At 50.7% G+C, this 16,011-nt stretch overlaps 5 protein-coding genes across 5 annotated transcripts; 2 read left to right on the top strand and 3 right to left on the bottom strand.

The window, feature by feature from the left end:
• Positions 1-563: 563 nt before the first annotated feature.
• On the bottom strand, positions 564-6,913 carry LOC118514355 (serine-rich adhesin for platelets-like). Its single transcript, XM_036061177.1, is given in 4 exon segments — positions 564-3,458; positions 3,460-4,382; positions 4,492-4,917; positions 6,552-6,913. Coding segments are annotated over 3 exon segments (3,927 nt in total). The 5' UTR covers positions 4,601-4,917; positions 6,552-6,913.
• On the top strand, positions 6,717-7,784 carry LOC118514354 (calmodulin-beta-like). Its single transcript, XM_036061176.1, has 2 exons — positions 6,717-6,846; positions 6,931-7,784. The coding sequence occupies exon 2, from the start codon at positions 7,291-7,293 to the stop codon at positions 7,741-7,743; it is 453 nt and encodes a 150-aa protein (XP_035917069.1). The 5' UTR covers positions 6,717-6,846; positions 6,931-7,290; the 3' UTR covers positions 7,744-7,784.
• Position 7,785: 1 nt separating this feature from the next.
• On the bottom strand, positions 7,786-10,917 carry LOC118514348 (vacuolar protein sorting-associated protein 53 homolog). Its single transcript, XM_036061167.1, has 4 exons — positions 10,007-10,917; positions 9,423-9,933; positions 9,075-9,353; positions 7,786-8,996 (listed from the first exon to the last, which is right to left on the bottom strand). The coding sequence occupies exons 1-4, from the start codon at positions 10,794-10,796 to the stop codon at positions 7,862-7,864; spliced, it is 2,715 nt and encodes a 904-aa protein (XP_035917060.1). The 5' UTR covers positions 10,797-10,917; the 3' UTR covers positions 7,786-7,861.
• Positions 10,918-11,194: 277 nt separating this feature from the next.
• LOC118514340 (valine--tRNA ligase-like) lies at positions 11,195-14,629 on the top strand. Its single transcript, XM_036061157.1, has 4 exons — positions 11,195-11,392; positions 11,467-13,652; positions 13,716-14,372; positions 14,456-14,629. Exons 1-4 carry the CDS (start codon positions 11,293-11,295, stop codon positions 14,504-14,506), a joined length of 2,994 nt encoding a protein of 997 aa, XP_035917050.1. The 5' UTR covers positions 11,195-11,292; the 3' UTR covers positions 14,507-14,629.
• Positions 14,574-15,974, bottom strand: LOC118514344 (coatomer subunit epsilon). Its single transcript, XM_036061163.1, has 4 exons — positions 15,699-15,974; positions 15,348-15,622; positions 15,099-15,264; positions 14,574-15,028 (listed from the first exon to the last, which is right to left on the bottom strand). The coding sequence occupies exons 1-4, from the start codon at positions 15,795-15,797 to the stop codon at positions 14,654-14,656; spliced, it is 915 nt and encodes a 304-aa protein (XP_035917056.1). The 5' UTR covers positions 15,798-15,974; the 3' UTR covers positions 14,574-14,653.
• Between the last annotated feature and the right edge of the window lie 37 nt (positions 15,975-16,011).

The raw sequence follows: 16,011 nt of genomic DNA, 5'->3' as shown, positions 1-16,011 counted from the left end.
GAGGGTGTAAGCGTGTTTCAGTAAGAACAATTACAATAGTTCCTGCACAATTCACTAATGTCTTCTCTCTCTCTCTCTCTCCCCCCACATTTTAAGCATTCCATTCCGTTCCCTCTTTGGGTTTTGTGACACGCACAACAGCAACGACATACTGACGCCTGCATTAAACGAATAGACTAATGTTGGGAGTATATCGAATCCTGCTTGGCTCGAATCGAATCGGCTGCTAACTTGTAGGATGAGTGGAAAAGTTGTTCCTATTTCCATGTTCTCAATTAAGCTAGGAGTTTCTTCCAGCTCATCCTTTCAAAGTACTTTTTGACACATTTTTGAGATGGCTACGACTAGGATCTTTGTATAAGAATGCCTCTCTTCTCCCGGATCATTTCCACCATTCAGTTAGCGACTATCGGACCCTCTCACTCTGACGTCCAGGCATCACGAATTAGTCTATTCTTTTAATGCATACGTAAGAAAACAGTTCTGTCCTGTCCTGTCCTGCCACCGGAACCATCCACAGCGCGATTGGTTCGCATCATCGTAAGGATCAGCATGAGTAGTGATTATAATACTTTAGACTTGTTTTTCCCACCGTTCCCACCACCACCACCACCACTTGCCTGCAGCAGAATCGACGGAGGTGCAGTGGAGTTGTGCAGGTTGTTGATAATCTTCATCCTTTTGTTCGACAGTGCTGTGAGCGATGATGCACTCCGTTTCAACGCATGCATCGCTGTCCGCTGGTCCGCTGTCGGCGCCGTTATGATGCTGGTGGCAGCGGGACCGCCATCCTCGTCGGTAGCTTTGCCGACAGTAACAGCTGCAGCAGCAGCAGCAGCAGCATTGTTGTGCTGTTGCAGCTCTTTCGATTGTTGCATCGAGGAGATGAGATTTTTGAAGTAAGCGTTGCTGAGCAGACAGGACAACTTTTCCGACCGGCCGCCCTGCTGGGGTGTCAGTATTAAGCGACGCTGACCACGATTGGATGAGCTGTTGTTGCGATTCAACGCCGTACCGGCGCTACCGATGCCTCCACCGGTAGGACTACCGATGCCGCTCCCGTTCATGCTGCTGCCTGTCTGATCGCTTCCAAGCTTACCTTTGCCAGCTCCGGTCGGGGATGCCAGCGAAGCGAGCAAGATATCATTCCCGGTGCGACCCCCAATCAGTGAGCCAGCCGGTCGCGTGCCACTAGCACCGAGCGGGGAATGCGGTGTGGTGCCGGATGTGGTTGTGCCGCTCGGTGACATCAATCGTTTACCATCCAGACTGACGGTTTCGTGCAGCAGGTTACGGCGAATCGTTAGCAGCTTCCGGTTCGTCACGTACCCGCCGGCAAGACGGCGCAATTGAAAGTTGTTCACGTGCAGCGGTTTCGGTAGCGCACTGTACCACATCCTAACGCCGCGAGCCTCATCGTGCTGTTCCGGTGTGTGGGGAAAGGCTTGTTGCTGCTGCTGCTGCTGCTGCTGCTTCTGTAGCTGCCTTTCCTTAAGGAACTCTTCGTCGACCTTCTTCAGCAGCATCAGCTTCGATATGTCGACCGGACCGTTTACGGTAAGCGGATCAATCTCGGACACCGCCTTCAGGCCCGAAATGTTGTCGATAAAGTGTTGCTCGACTAGCGACAGACTGGACAGCTGGTTGGGCGTTAGTATGATGGAATCGGCCAGATCGCCTTGCAGCTGCGGTATGACTAGCGGATTTGACGCCGCCGGCAGAAGATTTATGGTCGGCACGATGTCGTCGATGCTGTCCACCAAATCCGTCTGCTGCGGTTGCACACCGGGTAGGTGTTGACGCGGCTGTTGCTGTACAGCGTCGGCCGACTGGGCCAGATTGTGGGCAAATGTTTGCAGCGTGTAATTAATCTGATCGCTGTACGGCGGCATGCTCAGATCGGGTAGTCCGTTCGCACTCTGCCCGGTAACCGTGCCCGTAGGCGCGTGGGTAGTTAACCGGTAAGCAGCGCTAGGATCGTGCAGTTCGCTCCCATTCGACGCAACGAGCGGTAGCTGATCGATCAGCTCGTTGGGAATGAACGCGGTTGCTTGTGGCTCCGTACCACCGCAATCAACAACTCCGGGCGGTAGCATCGCGTTTGTCGCATTGCCAGCACTGACCACGGCACCAGAACCAACGTCGCCAACGCCACCGGGTGTGCCACCGTGCGCCATGTTAACCAAGCTGGTGCCGGCCAGATTCATTGAGGATATCACAGATAAGGGAAGGGTGACCGTTAGCCCGTCGGCCTGCATAAGATTGGTCGTGCCGTACTGCTGCTGCGTACCATCGCCACCATCGACCGACAGCTTCAGGAGATTCGTATTGGCGTCCATCACGATAGCAGTGTGATCGTGCGCACCCGTTGTTCCGACCGGTTGTTCTTCGCTGGGAAATTGCGCGCCCAGCATATCGGCATTGCTGTTCGGCATCATCATTTGCTGCTGTTGGGCGTGTTGTGGTGGTAGCGCCGGTTGTGCAGACGTTTCGCGCGATTGCCCATGTTTGAGCGAGCTCGTGCGATGATGCACCACGCCAGACGATTTCGACTGGGAACTGCCGGTCGACGTGCTGCTGTTGTGAGAGCGGGATGAGGATGATGTTTTGTGCTTGGAACGATCGCTTGATGGTAACTTTTGACTGGACGTTCCGTGCGACGACGAGGCGGCGGAGGACGAGTGATGCGAACTTTTACCACTTTCGCCCGTCGCTGTGCCGTGCCCACGGCCTAACGACGAATCAACACCGGCAGAGCCTCCTGCCGCCGCAGTGGCAGGACCTCGTCCGGGGTGCTCTCCTGGCGCAGGGCCACGTCTTTCACCTGTGGCTGCATCGAATCCTGCAGATGAACTGTTGCTGTTCGTTTCCATCATATCCAGGAACGCAGCCGCAGGACCCGCGTCGTCCTTTAACGTCGAAGAAGAAGCACTGCCAGCTGCCATGCCATGTCCGCGCATTTCCGCTATCAGTTTGTCCAACGTTTTACTCCTGCCCGGCACTGCTCTGCGCTGCGATATGGAGTGTGATTTGCAGGTGAGCGGACGCGTGCAGTGCCGTTTACCGTCTGGCGTCACAACGCCGCAATGTCGATCCGGATCGAACTCGCGTGCCCGCGTATCGTTCTTCCGCTCAGAGGACGATTTGATCTGCTGTGGGACATTGGCAGAGCTGCTGCTACTGCTGCTGCTGCTGCTGCTACTACTGCTACTGCTACTGCTGCTCGAGGACGAGGAAGAAGAGCTCGACGAAGACGAGGAAGATGAGGACGACGACGACGAAGACGATGGTGAGGAACTGGATGAGGAAGAGGACGCTTGTTTGGAGCCACGCTTCGAGGATGATTTCGTCGACTGATTCGCCACCCCTGCTGCGGCTGTTGCTGCTGCACCGGAAGCACTGGCTTTCCACACCAGGCACGTTCGGATTGCTACCGATCGCAAACGTTGCCTTCTTTTCCAGCATTCCCGAACAGTTGCTCATCAGCACCAGCGGAACGCCACTGCTACCAATCGCTCCACCGGCCGGAAATTCACGCCCAAACTCGGCATTGCCTTCGCTCCCGGTCGAGATGGATGCTTTCGAAAACGAGGACGAAAGGGAACTGTTGTTGTTGTTGTTGTTGTTGCTGTTGGCAGCATATCCGGCAGACGATTTGGAGGAGGTGGAGGAGGACGAACCACTTCCGGCCCCGTGCGTGGAAGCATTCTTTGCGTTTTTACTCTTCACCTTTCCACTGCCCGACGACCGTATCTTTACCGGTGGCACTACGGAGCCGCTGGAGGATGGTTCGTGCAGCGTCGTTGCTCCATCATCGCTCTGCTGTGAACCGTAGGAACTTGCTTTGCTGTCCGTGCGACCACCCGACGAAGCGTCACTACCGGTGCGAATCATGCCTTCAGTCTTGTCCGTCGTTGCGTAGCTGTTGCTTAGATGCTGCTGTTCCGACAGGGAATTACTGCCCTTGCTGTTGCTACCACCAACAGTTGCCAGTGAGACCGTGCCGGCACTATTGCTCCCGTTGGCGTTAAGCTTGGCGGTGTGGTTGATAAGCGAATGGTGTCGGTTCGTCATGTGTTTTTGTAAACCCTGCGGTTTGACCACACTGTTGCAGATATCACAGATTACCGCGTAGAATGGGTCCGTCTCGGGGCAGATGCCGTACAGGCCCATATCCGCTTTGTCAAGGCGCATTACACTTCCCCGCTGCCGGGCCGTCGTCAGTGGTCGAGAAATTAAAGATTCGACCGCGGTGACGGCATGTTTCGCGTTGCTGCTATTGCTATATGCTGGCCCATTGTTTGGCCCCGAAACACCGGCGAACGTTTTCGCCATCTTCGCAAGCAGCTCGCCACCCATTAAACCATCGTCGTCATCGTCCGCTACACAGGCACGTTGAGTGCGCAAAAGATGTAATTTACACGTATGAGTACATGCAGGTGCACATATGAGTAACACGAAGGCACGAAGAGCTCCGTCGCATATACTTACCATCCAGCGTGGACGAACCGTTGGCGGATCTGTCGATAAATATTTTCCATGCCTGTCCCTTTAGTCTGGACAGCCCTCCACCGAACGATGCATGGCAATCTCGATTCATGGTTAGCAGTTGCGCGCCGTGTTCCGCCCGGAGCCTACTGAGATGCTTCGATTGCAAACACTACCTGTATCTTTTTCCTTTGTACGCGTGTATTTGCGTCGTCTTCTAGCGGTGTTCGAAGAAGCTGTGTGTGTATGGTGAACAGTGGTGTTTTTCAAATTCGCTGTCTTCTTTTACAAAAATGGATTATCGTCCATGAACTTTTGGGTTTCTCCTTGATGTCTTCTTCTCTTTCACTAGTTACGTCGCAACGCGAATGCCATGGACTGTTTGCACTACAGCTCGCTATGAATCGGTCAGTGGCGGAAGGTGAATTTCTAGAAAAAGAATTTAAAAAAAACTATTACAAAAATACAGTAAAAACTAGAAATTGGATTTACATTAGATTTGGGGTTACACATTTTTCTTCGCTTCTGTCTGAAATTAGAAAAAGCAGCTTCACCGGAGCGAAACATCAGCTGATAGTGTAGTCACGCACACACCGGCGCAGCAGCAGCAGCAAAAGAACAATTCTCGCGGCGGCGTAGGAGCGCAAGGCTACGCCGTAACGACGCACACAACGCAGAACGAACGCATGAATGAACGAAGTATGGCGGTGGAGTGTTTAGCCTCTCGTGCTACTAAATTATGCTCAGTGAGAATGAGCCCACCTTGCCGATTGTTTCACCCTCGGCAAACCTACTACTACTACCACTACACACACACTCATATATTCACGAGCAGCCCCGTAGAACAATAGGGCGAGCAGTAGAAGAGCTTTGCTAGGGGAACGAACGAACGATTTCTTCGTTCGCAAGAAATCCGTAAGAAAACGAAGGCTACTGCTTCACACAACTTTCGTTACACTTGCTTTACAACCATTCTGCTGAAGAAACACCGTGCTGCTTCTGTGTTTGACCCAACGGGGAAGCGATGCTCTTGCCGCAGCATGGAAGAATGGTGGGACAAGATAAACACGATAAGTAATTCAATTAAGATACGTTCAATTATGTTCTCATGCTTGGTTGGAAAACGGTACGGAAGTTGTCGTGGCACACCGAAACGGAAATGAGATTAGTGGTTTCAACACTTTTTACCCTTGAATCGGAACATTAAATTTTCCAACCCCCGTGGAAGGTTGGCATCTTGCACATTACCGTACCGTCTTCGAAAACTCAACGTCTCAATCATAATCCACTGATCATCTGATTGCTATGCAACCGACACAAGTGCTGCTGCCTACTGAGATCTTCAATCGACTCCTTTGTTCATGCTAAGTAGGACTCGCTTACATCCGCTGCACACACATATGTCACTACCACCGCCGCGAACCGTACTGGCGTACGAATTATGCTCCGTACCCCGTTTTGCAAAATCCTTGCCCTTACGGTAGACGCATCCCACGGCGCACACTGTCCCGACTGTGCCTTGCGACAAAGGTTAACTGGGGACTTGATGACAAAACCGGAGTATACGATTGCCCAAGCGTACACGGTATGTTTCTCGGGTTCTCGGGTTCGCGAATGGACGGTGGTCCACATATGCGGCGGCGGCTATGTTGCGAAACAGAGATGAAACGTCGCTCTCGCTCTCTCTAAACAAAACTTGACATTCGGAGCATAGGTCAGTACGCTCGATATCCCCCACCCCCCCCCCCCTTCCATCTTCTCACCTTTACACATACACATTCACACCCACGATGGGGATGCTGTGCAATGATGGGGTTTTGCAAGGACGAAACAGAGAGTATAACGGAAAGCAAGAGAGATGGTCGGGGGGGTGGGTTGGTGCAGAAGCATCGCATTGAGCAACTCAGAGCGAGAAGACGTTACGCGAAAAGAAATCGCCAACAATAGCAACAACAGCAGCAGACAGCAGACGACATCGGCTATCGCACTATCACCCGTTCGGAACCCCTTTTTAACCAACGCATCCCCTCTACATATTGCTTACGGTCAGTCTACGCACGCACCAATTATTGATGTTGGGCCACTATTTCTGCAACACACTGTATGCTGGCTCCGTAACACTCCGTCTGTCTGGCACGGCTGTGCTGAACTCGTAAGAAGGGGGTTGCTGGGACAACCGCGGACACTTCTTTTCGGATGTGTATAGCAGCAGCAAAGTACATCGAATCCGCTGTCCGACGGCGGTTCGCGAGGTATGCACGGTTTGCTCGGAGGGTTGTGTGTGAGTTCCTGGCAGTCTCAACCCGTTCCGGAACGGGCACAAAAATCAGAGCAGTGCGCTTACCATCTCTAAAATTGGTACGAGAGACGATCGAGTTCACCACGCTCTGGCCCTGGTGTTCTGTGTGTGTGATGTTTTTTTTTGTATGTTGATATTTTCAGCTGTCACTGCGATATACACCGTCCCCGGCCTGTTTATAGTCGTTCGTGCGGGGCTTGGATTTTAACGAAGCCAGCATACAATGGACAGAGATCGCGTGGGTTCGTGGACACGTAGCATTTTTTTAAATTTTAAAATTATCCTTTTTTAATTCGATGACTATTATTGCCAATGTGTATGAATGTATCGTCGCTAAATGATAAAGAACTAATGTGAACTAAGCGAAACGAAGCACGATTTAGGTAGGCTGTTTTCATTGGCATCAAGAAATCAAATTTTCCGGCTTTCCATCTCAATCAGTTGGTTTGATTAATTTTCACAAAATTCTAAATTATCTCGAACACTTCCAAATTTTCCCAACAATGATGACCGATTCTGAGTTTTCCGAGCTGCAAGGACAACATTTTCGCGAAATGTTTGAAATGTTTGATCGTGACGGCAGTGGGTCGATCTCCACAACCGAGCTCGGTGATCTGATGCGTGTGCTCGGGCTAAACCCCACGATGGCTGAACTCGAACAAATGGTTTACGAGGTCGATTCGGACGGAAATGGGCGTATCGAGTGGGAAGAATTTGTGGCGCTGATGAAACGGAAATCGCGTGAACCGGTCGACGAGAAGGAGCTGTACGCGGCCTTTAAAGTGTTCGATCGCAACGGGGACGGCTTCCTGTCGGTGGAGGAACTGTCCGATGTGATGCAAAACTTTGGCGAACGTTTAACACCACAGGAGTTGCAGGATTTGCTTGCTGAGGCGGATATCGACGGGGATGGTAGGATCAACTACGAAGAGTTCGTTTACATGTTGATGAAGTAAACGATACAAGGCGGCAATAAAACGAGTTTCTTGTTTGATTAATTTATTAACATCGAGCCCGGTTAAGCCTATGGTTATCCCGCCGATATCTAATCATTATAAATACATCGGTCACGCACTAGTTGGGTAGCCGATTTTTGATTAAATTTTCTATCTTCTTAATTCTTCCCTTGTCCATCAGGGAGTCACCCAACGCCATAATACTGGAACCGGCGCCACTGATTGCGGCGGCGGCAGCAGCAATCTGCTGCGACTGCGTTGAATTTCCACCGGAAATTGTTTCGCTTGTCTGTGGAGCGCTGCCACTGTTTTCACCACCACTCGCACCGAGCGTTCCGGAAGCAGAGGAAGACGCAGTTGTTTGCTGATGTTGCGGCTGCTGCTGCTGCTGGTGCTGCGGACATGCCCGTTTGTACGCTTCGACAAGCTGCTGCTGCTCAATTTTGCGCACATTCTTCATCTCCAGTATCTTGTGAAACTCGACCACATTACTTTCGGGCATCAGCTTTAAGTACTGCTCGATGTAGAGCGATGCCGGATGGATGGGTTGCATCACGACTTTAATTATCATTTCCGCCTTGGCCATGCCTTTCACCACCACCTTCGTAAAGCTGGCGGGCGGTTTCCGTTGAACCTGCGATCCGATCGAGGGCAGATCCATCAGTACCGTCTTCAGGCTGTGCGTGTCGAGCAGCAGCTGCTCACAGCCGAGTATGTTGCCACCGGTGGATGCGCCGTTTGCTCCCTCGGAAATGCTGGAGCTTGAAGCGCTTGCCACGAGTGCCGCCGATCCGGAAGCGGACGACGATCCGGAAGAGGTCGGCCGCAGCCGATACAGTGTGTTGATGTACTTTGGAATGAATGAGTTTACAAACTTGTGGCAGAACTGGGTGTAATACTTGCGACTGTTGGCTAGGTTGTCGCGAATCACCGGCACGGTTTGCTTGAGATTCGTGATGATCTGATTAACGAAGCCACTTTGGTCGCCCACGTTGCTGATGCTGTGCCAGGCGATCTTGGTCATCAGCAGGAGCGACTGTTCGCACGCTGCATCCAGATCGTGCACCAGCAGCTGGATGCAGTTGGAAATTATTCGATGATACACGTCTTTCTCATCCGATAGGTCCACCTTCGCTATGTATTGTTTGTCGATTTTCTCCTTCAGTTTGTCCTCCAGCTGTTGCACTGTTTCGAGACAGTATTCGGCGGTGGCCAGTATGTAGCAAATCTTGCGCATATCTTCCGAGGAGAATCTAAAACCGAAACAATATGGGTGTTGTGCTGTTTAATATTGTTCATGCGATATGTGCTTTTTGTGTGTAGAATAATACCTGGGCGTTTCACCTTCTTTCAGGAAATTATGAATCACCTGCCCCGCTGCAGTGGACAGATTCTGGAAGTCTTTCGTCAGTAGAGACATGCTGGAGCTTATCGACGATGTGGTTGAGTTTGGTGGCTGCGGTTTAGGTATGCGTGCCTCCAGAACCTTAATGGCATACTCGCGGAGATACCTTTTAAAGAGCAGCACCAAATCGTACATCGGTTTTTCATTGCTTAGTTGCATACATTGCACCATACACTTTTTATAGAACACGAACAAATCTGCACAGCTGCAAAGACCAAAGAGAGGGGCGCGATTAATATCGATTGATTGCTGGTCAGAGATTTGTATGGCTTACTTTGGTATGATGCCTGGATTAATTTCCTTCGGTACAACCATCTGCTGGTTCTGCTGTGCGAACTGTTCTATCAGTGCGGCCAGTTCCCGATCGATGCTATCGGTGTATATATCCAGATACGGTTTAAAGCAGCTACCGATGAGATTGGTGAATGAGCCGCGCTCCTGCCGCACCTCTTCGCTGGTAGCCTCAACGAGCGTCGTACCGTTGAAGCGTTTGTCAAGCAGCTGTTCAAAGTTGGCCGTTTTCTGTATGGCAAACAGCAGCAGCTTCACATCGATTTCCGTCCGGCGACGGGCCACTATTTTCGACAGCTCGTCGCGCGTTACGCTACAAAACTGTACCGTAATGCGTTCGGACACTTCCCAATCGGTGGGAAACACGGTACCAAACTTTTCCTCAAAATCCAACAAATGACGCTTCACCCAGGCGTACCGTTTGTCGATCTTATCCAACCAAGCGATGTCTTGATTTTCGTGAAACAGTTGCACATACTCCTGGAGCTGAAGGTCTGCAACGAAAAAAACAAGGACATCAAATTTCAAACAAAGCGGGCACGAATTAAACTTAAAGCATGCACTTACTTATAAACCACTTAAGAATGTTTTTCTTTACCGGTTTATCCAACACCGATGCAACCTGGCACGCATCCTTCAGCTGCGTCAGCGTCATCCGGTTCGCATTGCTGTGGCTCGTCGGTGAGAAGAAGTTCTTAAAATCATCCGTAATTTGGGTAGCCAATTCCGACTGAATCTGTTGCACCTGGGCGGAGAGTGTTTGAATTTGCGATATCTCCGAGTACTGCTGAAAGTGTTGGTTGACTTCTATGATGGCTTGCAGCGGGTTTAACACTTCTCCGTACTGGCGACGTTCCGAGAGCCGTTTCAAATTTTCCACCCCGCCCACCAGCATGTGCAGATGGTTAAGCGTGGTGATGGCGTAGGTAAGATTGTTTTTGGCCGAATCGAGCTGCTTAATGTCGCGCGTGATTTCCTTCACCATGTCTTCCGTCTTTTCCGCCCGGCTCTTGATGTCGGTGATGAGGGAAAACAGCTGCGTCAGCGACTGTTGCGCTTCCTTCAGCGCAACCCGCCCATTTTCGCCCGTGTTCACCTGACCCCGCACCACACTGCGGATATTGTCGTCGATAAGGCTAATGTCGCATTCCATCTTGGCGATCACCTCGTTGATGTTGGACAGCGACTGTTCGTTCGGAAACAGCTGGTTGATGTAATCGGTCGGATTGAAATCGGGCTGGTCGAGCGGATCGGAACTTTGCAGCACCTGTTCGATGGCGCGCTGCACATCTTCCGAAAGGATGATCTCGTTAATGTGATCCTTTTTCGGATCGCTTTCTTCCTCCACCAAATTCATGCTGGAATGTGTGTTTTGCTGTAATTTGCAGTTGTTTTTTCTTTCCCAGCTAATTGAGTGCCGTTCCACTGCAGGAGGAGCTGAAACTACACGTAATATCAACACAGTGCTGCTGTCAAAACAAAATGCAATTCACAGACCAAGGTAGCTAGAGAGAGGGTGCGCACCAGTGATCCAAGGTTAGTAATAAGGAGAGCCTACCTACTTTTGCTTTGATCATGATCTTGCCAAACGATTATGCTGGGAGGTGTCCGATTTGTTATGAAAAGTGTAAATACTATCAAAGAGAATAATGAGGTCATCATTCACAGATAAGAAATAAAAAGAAAAGTTGCATAATTTCAACAACATGATAACATTTTATCACTCGGGAACGCGCATGCCGTAACTGTCAAAATGTGTAAACACAAGGATAATGTTTTGATATGGGCCGGTCTTTTCGGCGCCGACACCCGCAATTGCCTTCGCGAATGAGATAACTATTTCGGAGCTTACAATGCTCCGTGTGTTGCGTCGTCGAAATCTGGTGCTGCGCTGGACGGGTGGTCGTCGCACAACGACAGGTTTTATCGTAAGAGGATACGGATCTGCACACGGTGAGAAAAACAACGCAATGTTTCCCAAAATTTTCTTGTAAAGTGCTTTTATTTTGATCTTCCTTCATCCACAGATATTGCTTCCGCCTATCAACCGGCGCACGTAGAAAGAAGCAGTACATCCGGCACAGTTCCGCAGCTTCCGGCTGAATATGGACCAAAAGGGCACACAACCACACCGTTTAATCTACTTCTACCACCACCAAACGTAACCGGTGATCTTCACCTGGGCCATGCACTGACCTGCGCCGTACAGGATGCATTGACCAGGCAGGCACGACTGTTGGGTGCACGGGCAACCTGGATTCCGGGCATGGATCATGCCGGTATTGCAACGCAAGTGGTCGTAGAGAAACGCCTGTTCAAAGAACAGAACATTACCCGTCACGAGCTCGGGCGGGAAAAGTTTCTGGAAGAAGTAATGCGATGGAAAAGCGAAAAGGAAGAAAGCATCCGGATGGCGCTGAAGAAGCTTGGCTGTTCGATGGACTGGAGCAAGGAGTATTTTACAATGGATGCCCACCAGTCGGTAGCGGTAAAGGAAGCGTTTGTACAGCTGTTTGAGAAAGGGTTAATCTACCGCGATCGATCGCTTGTCAACTGGTCCTGCACATTGGAATCCGCCATTTCGGACGTGGAGGTAGAAAATGTGGAAATTGCCGGTCCCACAGAAATAGCAGTACCGGGGTACGGAAAAAACATCACCTTCGGCCGTATGGTGGACATAGCGTACAAGGTGCAAGGATCGACGGAAGAGATCGTCGTTTCCACGACACGCCCGGAAACGTTTCTCGGTGATGTGGCGGTTGCCGTACATCCGGATGATGGTCGCTATTCGCATCTACGAAACAGAGCAACCTTCCTGTGGCATCCGGTAAGAAAGGAGGAAATTCCGCTCATTTTCGACAGTGCGGTCGATCGGTCGTTTGGAACGGGCGCGGTCAAGATAACGCCGGCCCACGATCGGTTCGACTTTGAGATGGGCCGCCGACATCATCTGGCAACGGTCGAGGTGATCGATGAGCGAGGCATTGTGCAGCAACATTTCGGCCCATTCACGGGACTGCCCCGGTACGAGGCGCGGGAAGCGTTAATGGACTATCTAACGAAACTGTCGCTCGTGCGTGGTGTAAGGGCTCACGCGATGCTTTTGCCACTGTGCTCACGGTCGAAAGATGTGGTGGAGCTACTGCTGCGCCCGCAATGGTTCGTAAGGTGTCACGCGATGGCACAGCGAGCGATGGAAGCGGTACGCGATAACCAGCTCGCGCTAGTCCCCAAAGCGTTCGAAAGGGAATGGTTCCGATGGTTGGAAAATTGTCACGATTGGTGCATTTCCAGGCAGCTATGGTGGGGTCACCGCATTCCGGCGTTCGTTGTTCGGTACGGCAAGGCACAGGAGCAGTGGATAGCGGCACGATCGATGGATGAAGCGCGCGCAAAGTGTGCCACAATGCTACCGAACGTCCCACAGGACGCAATTACCATCGAGCAGGATCACGATGTACTCGATACATGGTTTTCTTCAGCGCTGCTGCCCTTTTCATCGACCGGATGGCCCGAAAACCCTTCCCAACACTTGTACCCACTCCAGCTGATGGAAACGGGACATGATATACTATTTTTCTGGGTCGCACGTATGGTAATGCTCGGGCAGGAATTGACCGGAACGTTACCGTTCGGTAAAATACTGCTTCACGGCATCATTTGCGACGAGTCTGGAAGGAAAATGTCCAAAAGCTTGGGGAACGTGATAAAACCGGATCATGTCATACATGGCATTTCGCTGGATCAATTACAAGCCGAAGCGGAAGCATCACACCGGCAAGGCATTCTGTCCAAGAGCGAGCTGTCCAAATCAATCGCTGGACAGCGTAAAATGTTCCCAAATGGTATACCGGAGTGCGGTATCGATGCGTTACGCTTTACGCTGTGTTCATCGAATGTAAAAAATCATTTCATACACTTTAATGTGCAGGAAGCGTACACGAACAAGCTGTTTTTTAACAAAATCTGGCAAGCCACCCGATACACGTTGGCCTGTACGGAACGGTACGATGCGACGTTGAACCGGGTCGAACAAACGTGCGAAGCATTGCGGAAACAGGCACACCGGTTAACTTTAATGGATCGCTGGATACTGAGCCGTCTAGGAAATACGGTGCAACAGTGTCGGGAGGCGTTCGAGGGCTACAACTTTCATCTGGCTACAGCGGCATTGAAAACGTTCTTCTACACCAATTTTTGTGACGTTTATCTGGTAAGTACGATCAATCGAGTGCGTCTTATTGTTGGGTCTTAATCTTAAAAATGTATCTTTCAGGAAACGACAAAGATCAACATGAAACAAGGCTGCGCTACAACCGACGCAGCTCTATTGCATTGTGCCGTGCTCAAATACTGCCTTACCGTTGGTCTACTTCAAATGGAACCATTCACTCCGTACCTAGCGCAGGAACTGCTGAAGCATTTAGCCCCATCGAGCACGGTGGCAAACGAGCTGGCGAGCGTTACGAGCTGGATAGATCCGTCGCTCGAAGAAAGTATAGATGCTTTGCTGAACATATGTCAGCACGTTAGACAGACGAAAAACGAACACAATCCACCGATCGCGCGGAAGCACAATCCGATCGTACACGTACACGCAAAGGAACGAGGGCTTGCCGATCTATTGGACACCCAACGGGACACGATACAGCAGCTAACACACTGCAATGGTATCGTGTTGCATGGCAACGAACGCACCTTCAACGATGCACACTTTGTGGCCAAGTGTGCTCCAAGCCATCACTGCATCATTGGAATTGTGGCTGAATCGTTGATCAAAGGACCCACTGCTGCTGCTGCTGCTGCTGGAGAGGCAAGCAAAAAGATGCTAGCGAAATTAGACGCGGAAATAGAGAAGCTTCTGAGGACAATCGGGAATGAAGGGTACAAAAAATCGGCCAGCGAAAGTGTACAGAAACGCCACCAGGAGAAGGTAATTGATTTCGGCGAAGGTTCGATTTCTGGTTGTTGTTTGCCAGTATTAACGTACGCCTTATTTGTTCCGTTTTGTCCCAGCTGAACCGGTTGCAGCAACAGAAGGAAGAGCTGCTTAAAATGGTGTCCTGAAAATTGGGTGTTCTCGAAAGCCCGGTACTCTAGTCAGTGATGGTGCAGTTACGCCAAAAGTGGTAGATTGTGCCTAGTGGCAGTAAAGTGTTGGAATACATTTAAATTTATACGTGTCGATAACAAAAGATTACAGGTGGTGCACTTTTAAGCGACTATTTCATCGATCGATTTGGTATTGGACGGTCCAAACTGTAGCACCAGGCGATCGAATTCGGCCGACCGCTTGTTGTAGGCCGCCACCCAACTGCTGCTCTTGTGATCGTCCAGCAGCTGGGCCAGATAGCGACTGAACTGGCTGCTGTTTTTGTCCCTTTGCTGGGACAGTGCTAGCAGGTTGATCAACGTGTCGTAGTTGTTGGGATCACGGTTGAGACATTCGCGCAGCACCTGCTCTGCATCGTCATACTTTTGCTGTCCGATGTAGCACACGGCCTGACCGTTCAGCAGCAGCAGAGTGGGCGAAAACTTGTCGCACAGGTCTTGGAAGATGAAGAATGCATCCTGCAGCTTTTCGCCACCCTGAAAACAATTAACCGGATCGGAACGGTGAGCGGGGCGCTACGTTGCAGCCCAAAACATTCATACTCACGATTTGAATGTTAAGCCAGGCCTGGGACAGCTGGGTAAGGGTCGCATCGTCATCCTTTTCCTGCATCGTTGTGGCAACCTGCTTGGCCAGATCGACACGCGACATTTTCAGCAAACAGTGCATGTGCAGAGAAAGACATTCGAGGTTGAAGTTTCCTACCAGTATCCTGGGGACGGAAAAAAACAGTAGTTAGAAGAATCGGATTTGATGCCACAAATAGCGGCGGCACACACACACACACACACTTACTTCATGGCCGTTTCATACGTTTCCTCGTTGCAGTAGATGATCGCTCCAACGATGATCCACACGACGTGCAGTTCGTTGATGTCGCCTTGGAACTTTTCATCAAAAATCGACACGATCGCTTCCTTCCGTCCACTGTTCGACAGGTACTCGGCCAGATAGCGCAGCGCCAGGAGTGGCGTCTCGTTCCCGGGTTTGATTTCATCCAGCACCACACGATACTTGTGCTGCGCTATGTAGGACCGGTACATGTAGATATCCTTCTCGAGCGACGGTTTCTACGGGTAGGAGCGAGAGTGAAGAGCAGTATTAGTGGGTGGGAGCCTGCCGACATTACCGTATTACTACACGCACCGAAATTTTGTTACACTCATTGATGCACGTCTGGTAGTTGCCGATGTAGAATGCATTTTCCACGTCGATCAATTCCGACACTTCGTTGTTGCGGTTCATGCTGAGGCTGCTGTAGAGCGCTGGGAATGTTGTTTATTTTAAACAAAAGTTTTGGTGAATTTTTAGCAAAATTCTGGTTGAAAATGACGTGGAAAGATTGGCATGGAATAGCTCCGGTGGGGTCGCGTAGAATGTTGTGACGGCCGTGATAAAACTGGTCGACCAACGTTGTTGACACGAATGACCCAATTAGCAAAACTTCACACTAGTCACA

This window comes from Anopheles stephensi, chromosome 3 (genome assembly GCF_013141755.1).
Source record: "Anopheles stephensi strain Indian chromosome 3, UCI_ANSTEP_V1.0, whole genome shotgun sequence".
Taxonomy (NCBI): Eukaryota; Metazoa; Arthropoda; class Insecta; order Diptera; family Culicidae; genus Anopheles; species Anopheles stephensi.
Note: the sequence above shows the minus strand (reverse complement) of the source record. Positions and strands in the feature narration are given on the sequence as shown.

Bases quoted from the DNA above. Each gene is read 5' to 3' on its own strand.
- LOC118514348 (XM_036061167.1), bottom strand. From the start codon at position 10,796: ATGAATTTGGTGGAGGAAGAAAGCGATCCGAAAAAGGATCACATTAAC. The intron at 9,934-10,006 runs GTAAGTGCATGC...TTTTCGTTGCAG, and splicing joins CATTCTTAAGTGGTTTATAA to ACCTTCAGCTCCAGGAGTAT. The intron at 8,997-9,074 runs GTATTATTCTAC...TTTCGGTTTTAG, and splicing joins AAAGAAGGTGAAACGCCCAG to ATTCTCCTCGGAAGATATGC.
- LOC118514354 (XM_036061176.1), top strand. From the start codon at position 7,291: ATGATGACCGATTCTGAGTTTTCCGAGCTGCAAGGACAACATTTTCGC.
- LOC118514340 (XM_036061157.1), top strand. From the start codon at position 11,293: ATGCTCCGTGTGTTGCGTCGTCGAAATCTGGTGCTGCGCTGGACGGGT. The intron at 11,393-11,466 runs GTGAGAAAAACA...CTTCATCCACAG, and splicing joins AGGATACGGATCTGCACACG to ATATTGCTTCCGCCTATCAA. The intron at 14,373-14,455 runs GTAATTGATTTC...GTTTTGTCCCAG, and splicing joins AGAAACGCCACCAGGAGAAG to CTGAACCGGTTGCAGCAACA.
- LOC118514344 (XM_036061163.1), bottom strand. From the start codon at position 15,797: ATGAACCGCAACAACGAAGTGTCGGAATTGATCGACGTGGAAAATGCA. The intron at 15,623-15,698 runs GTGCGTGTAGTA...TCCTACCCGTAG, and splicing joins ATGAGTGTAACAAAATTTCG to AAACCGTCGCTCGAGAAGGA. The intron at 15,029-15,098 runs GTGAGTATGAAT...AATTGTTTTCAG, and splicing joins CCTGGCTTAACATTCAAATC to GGTGGCGAAAAGCTGCAGGA.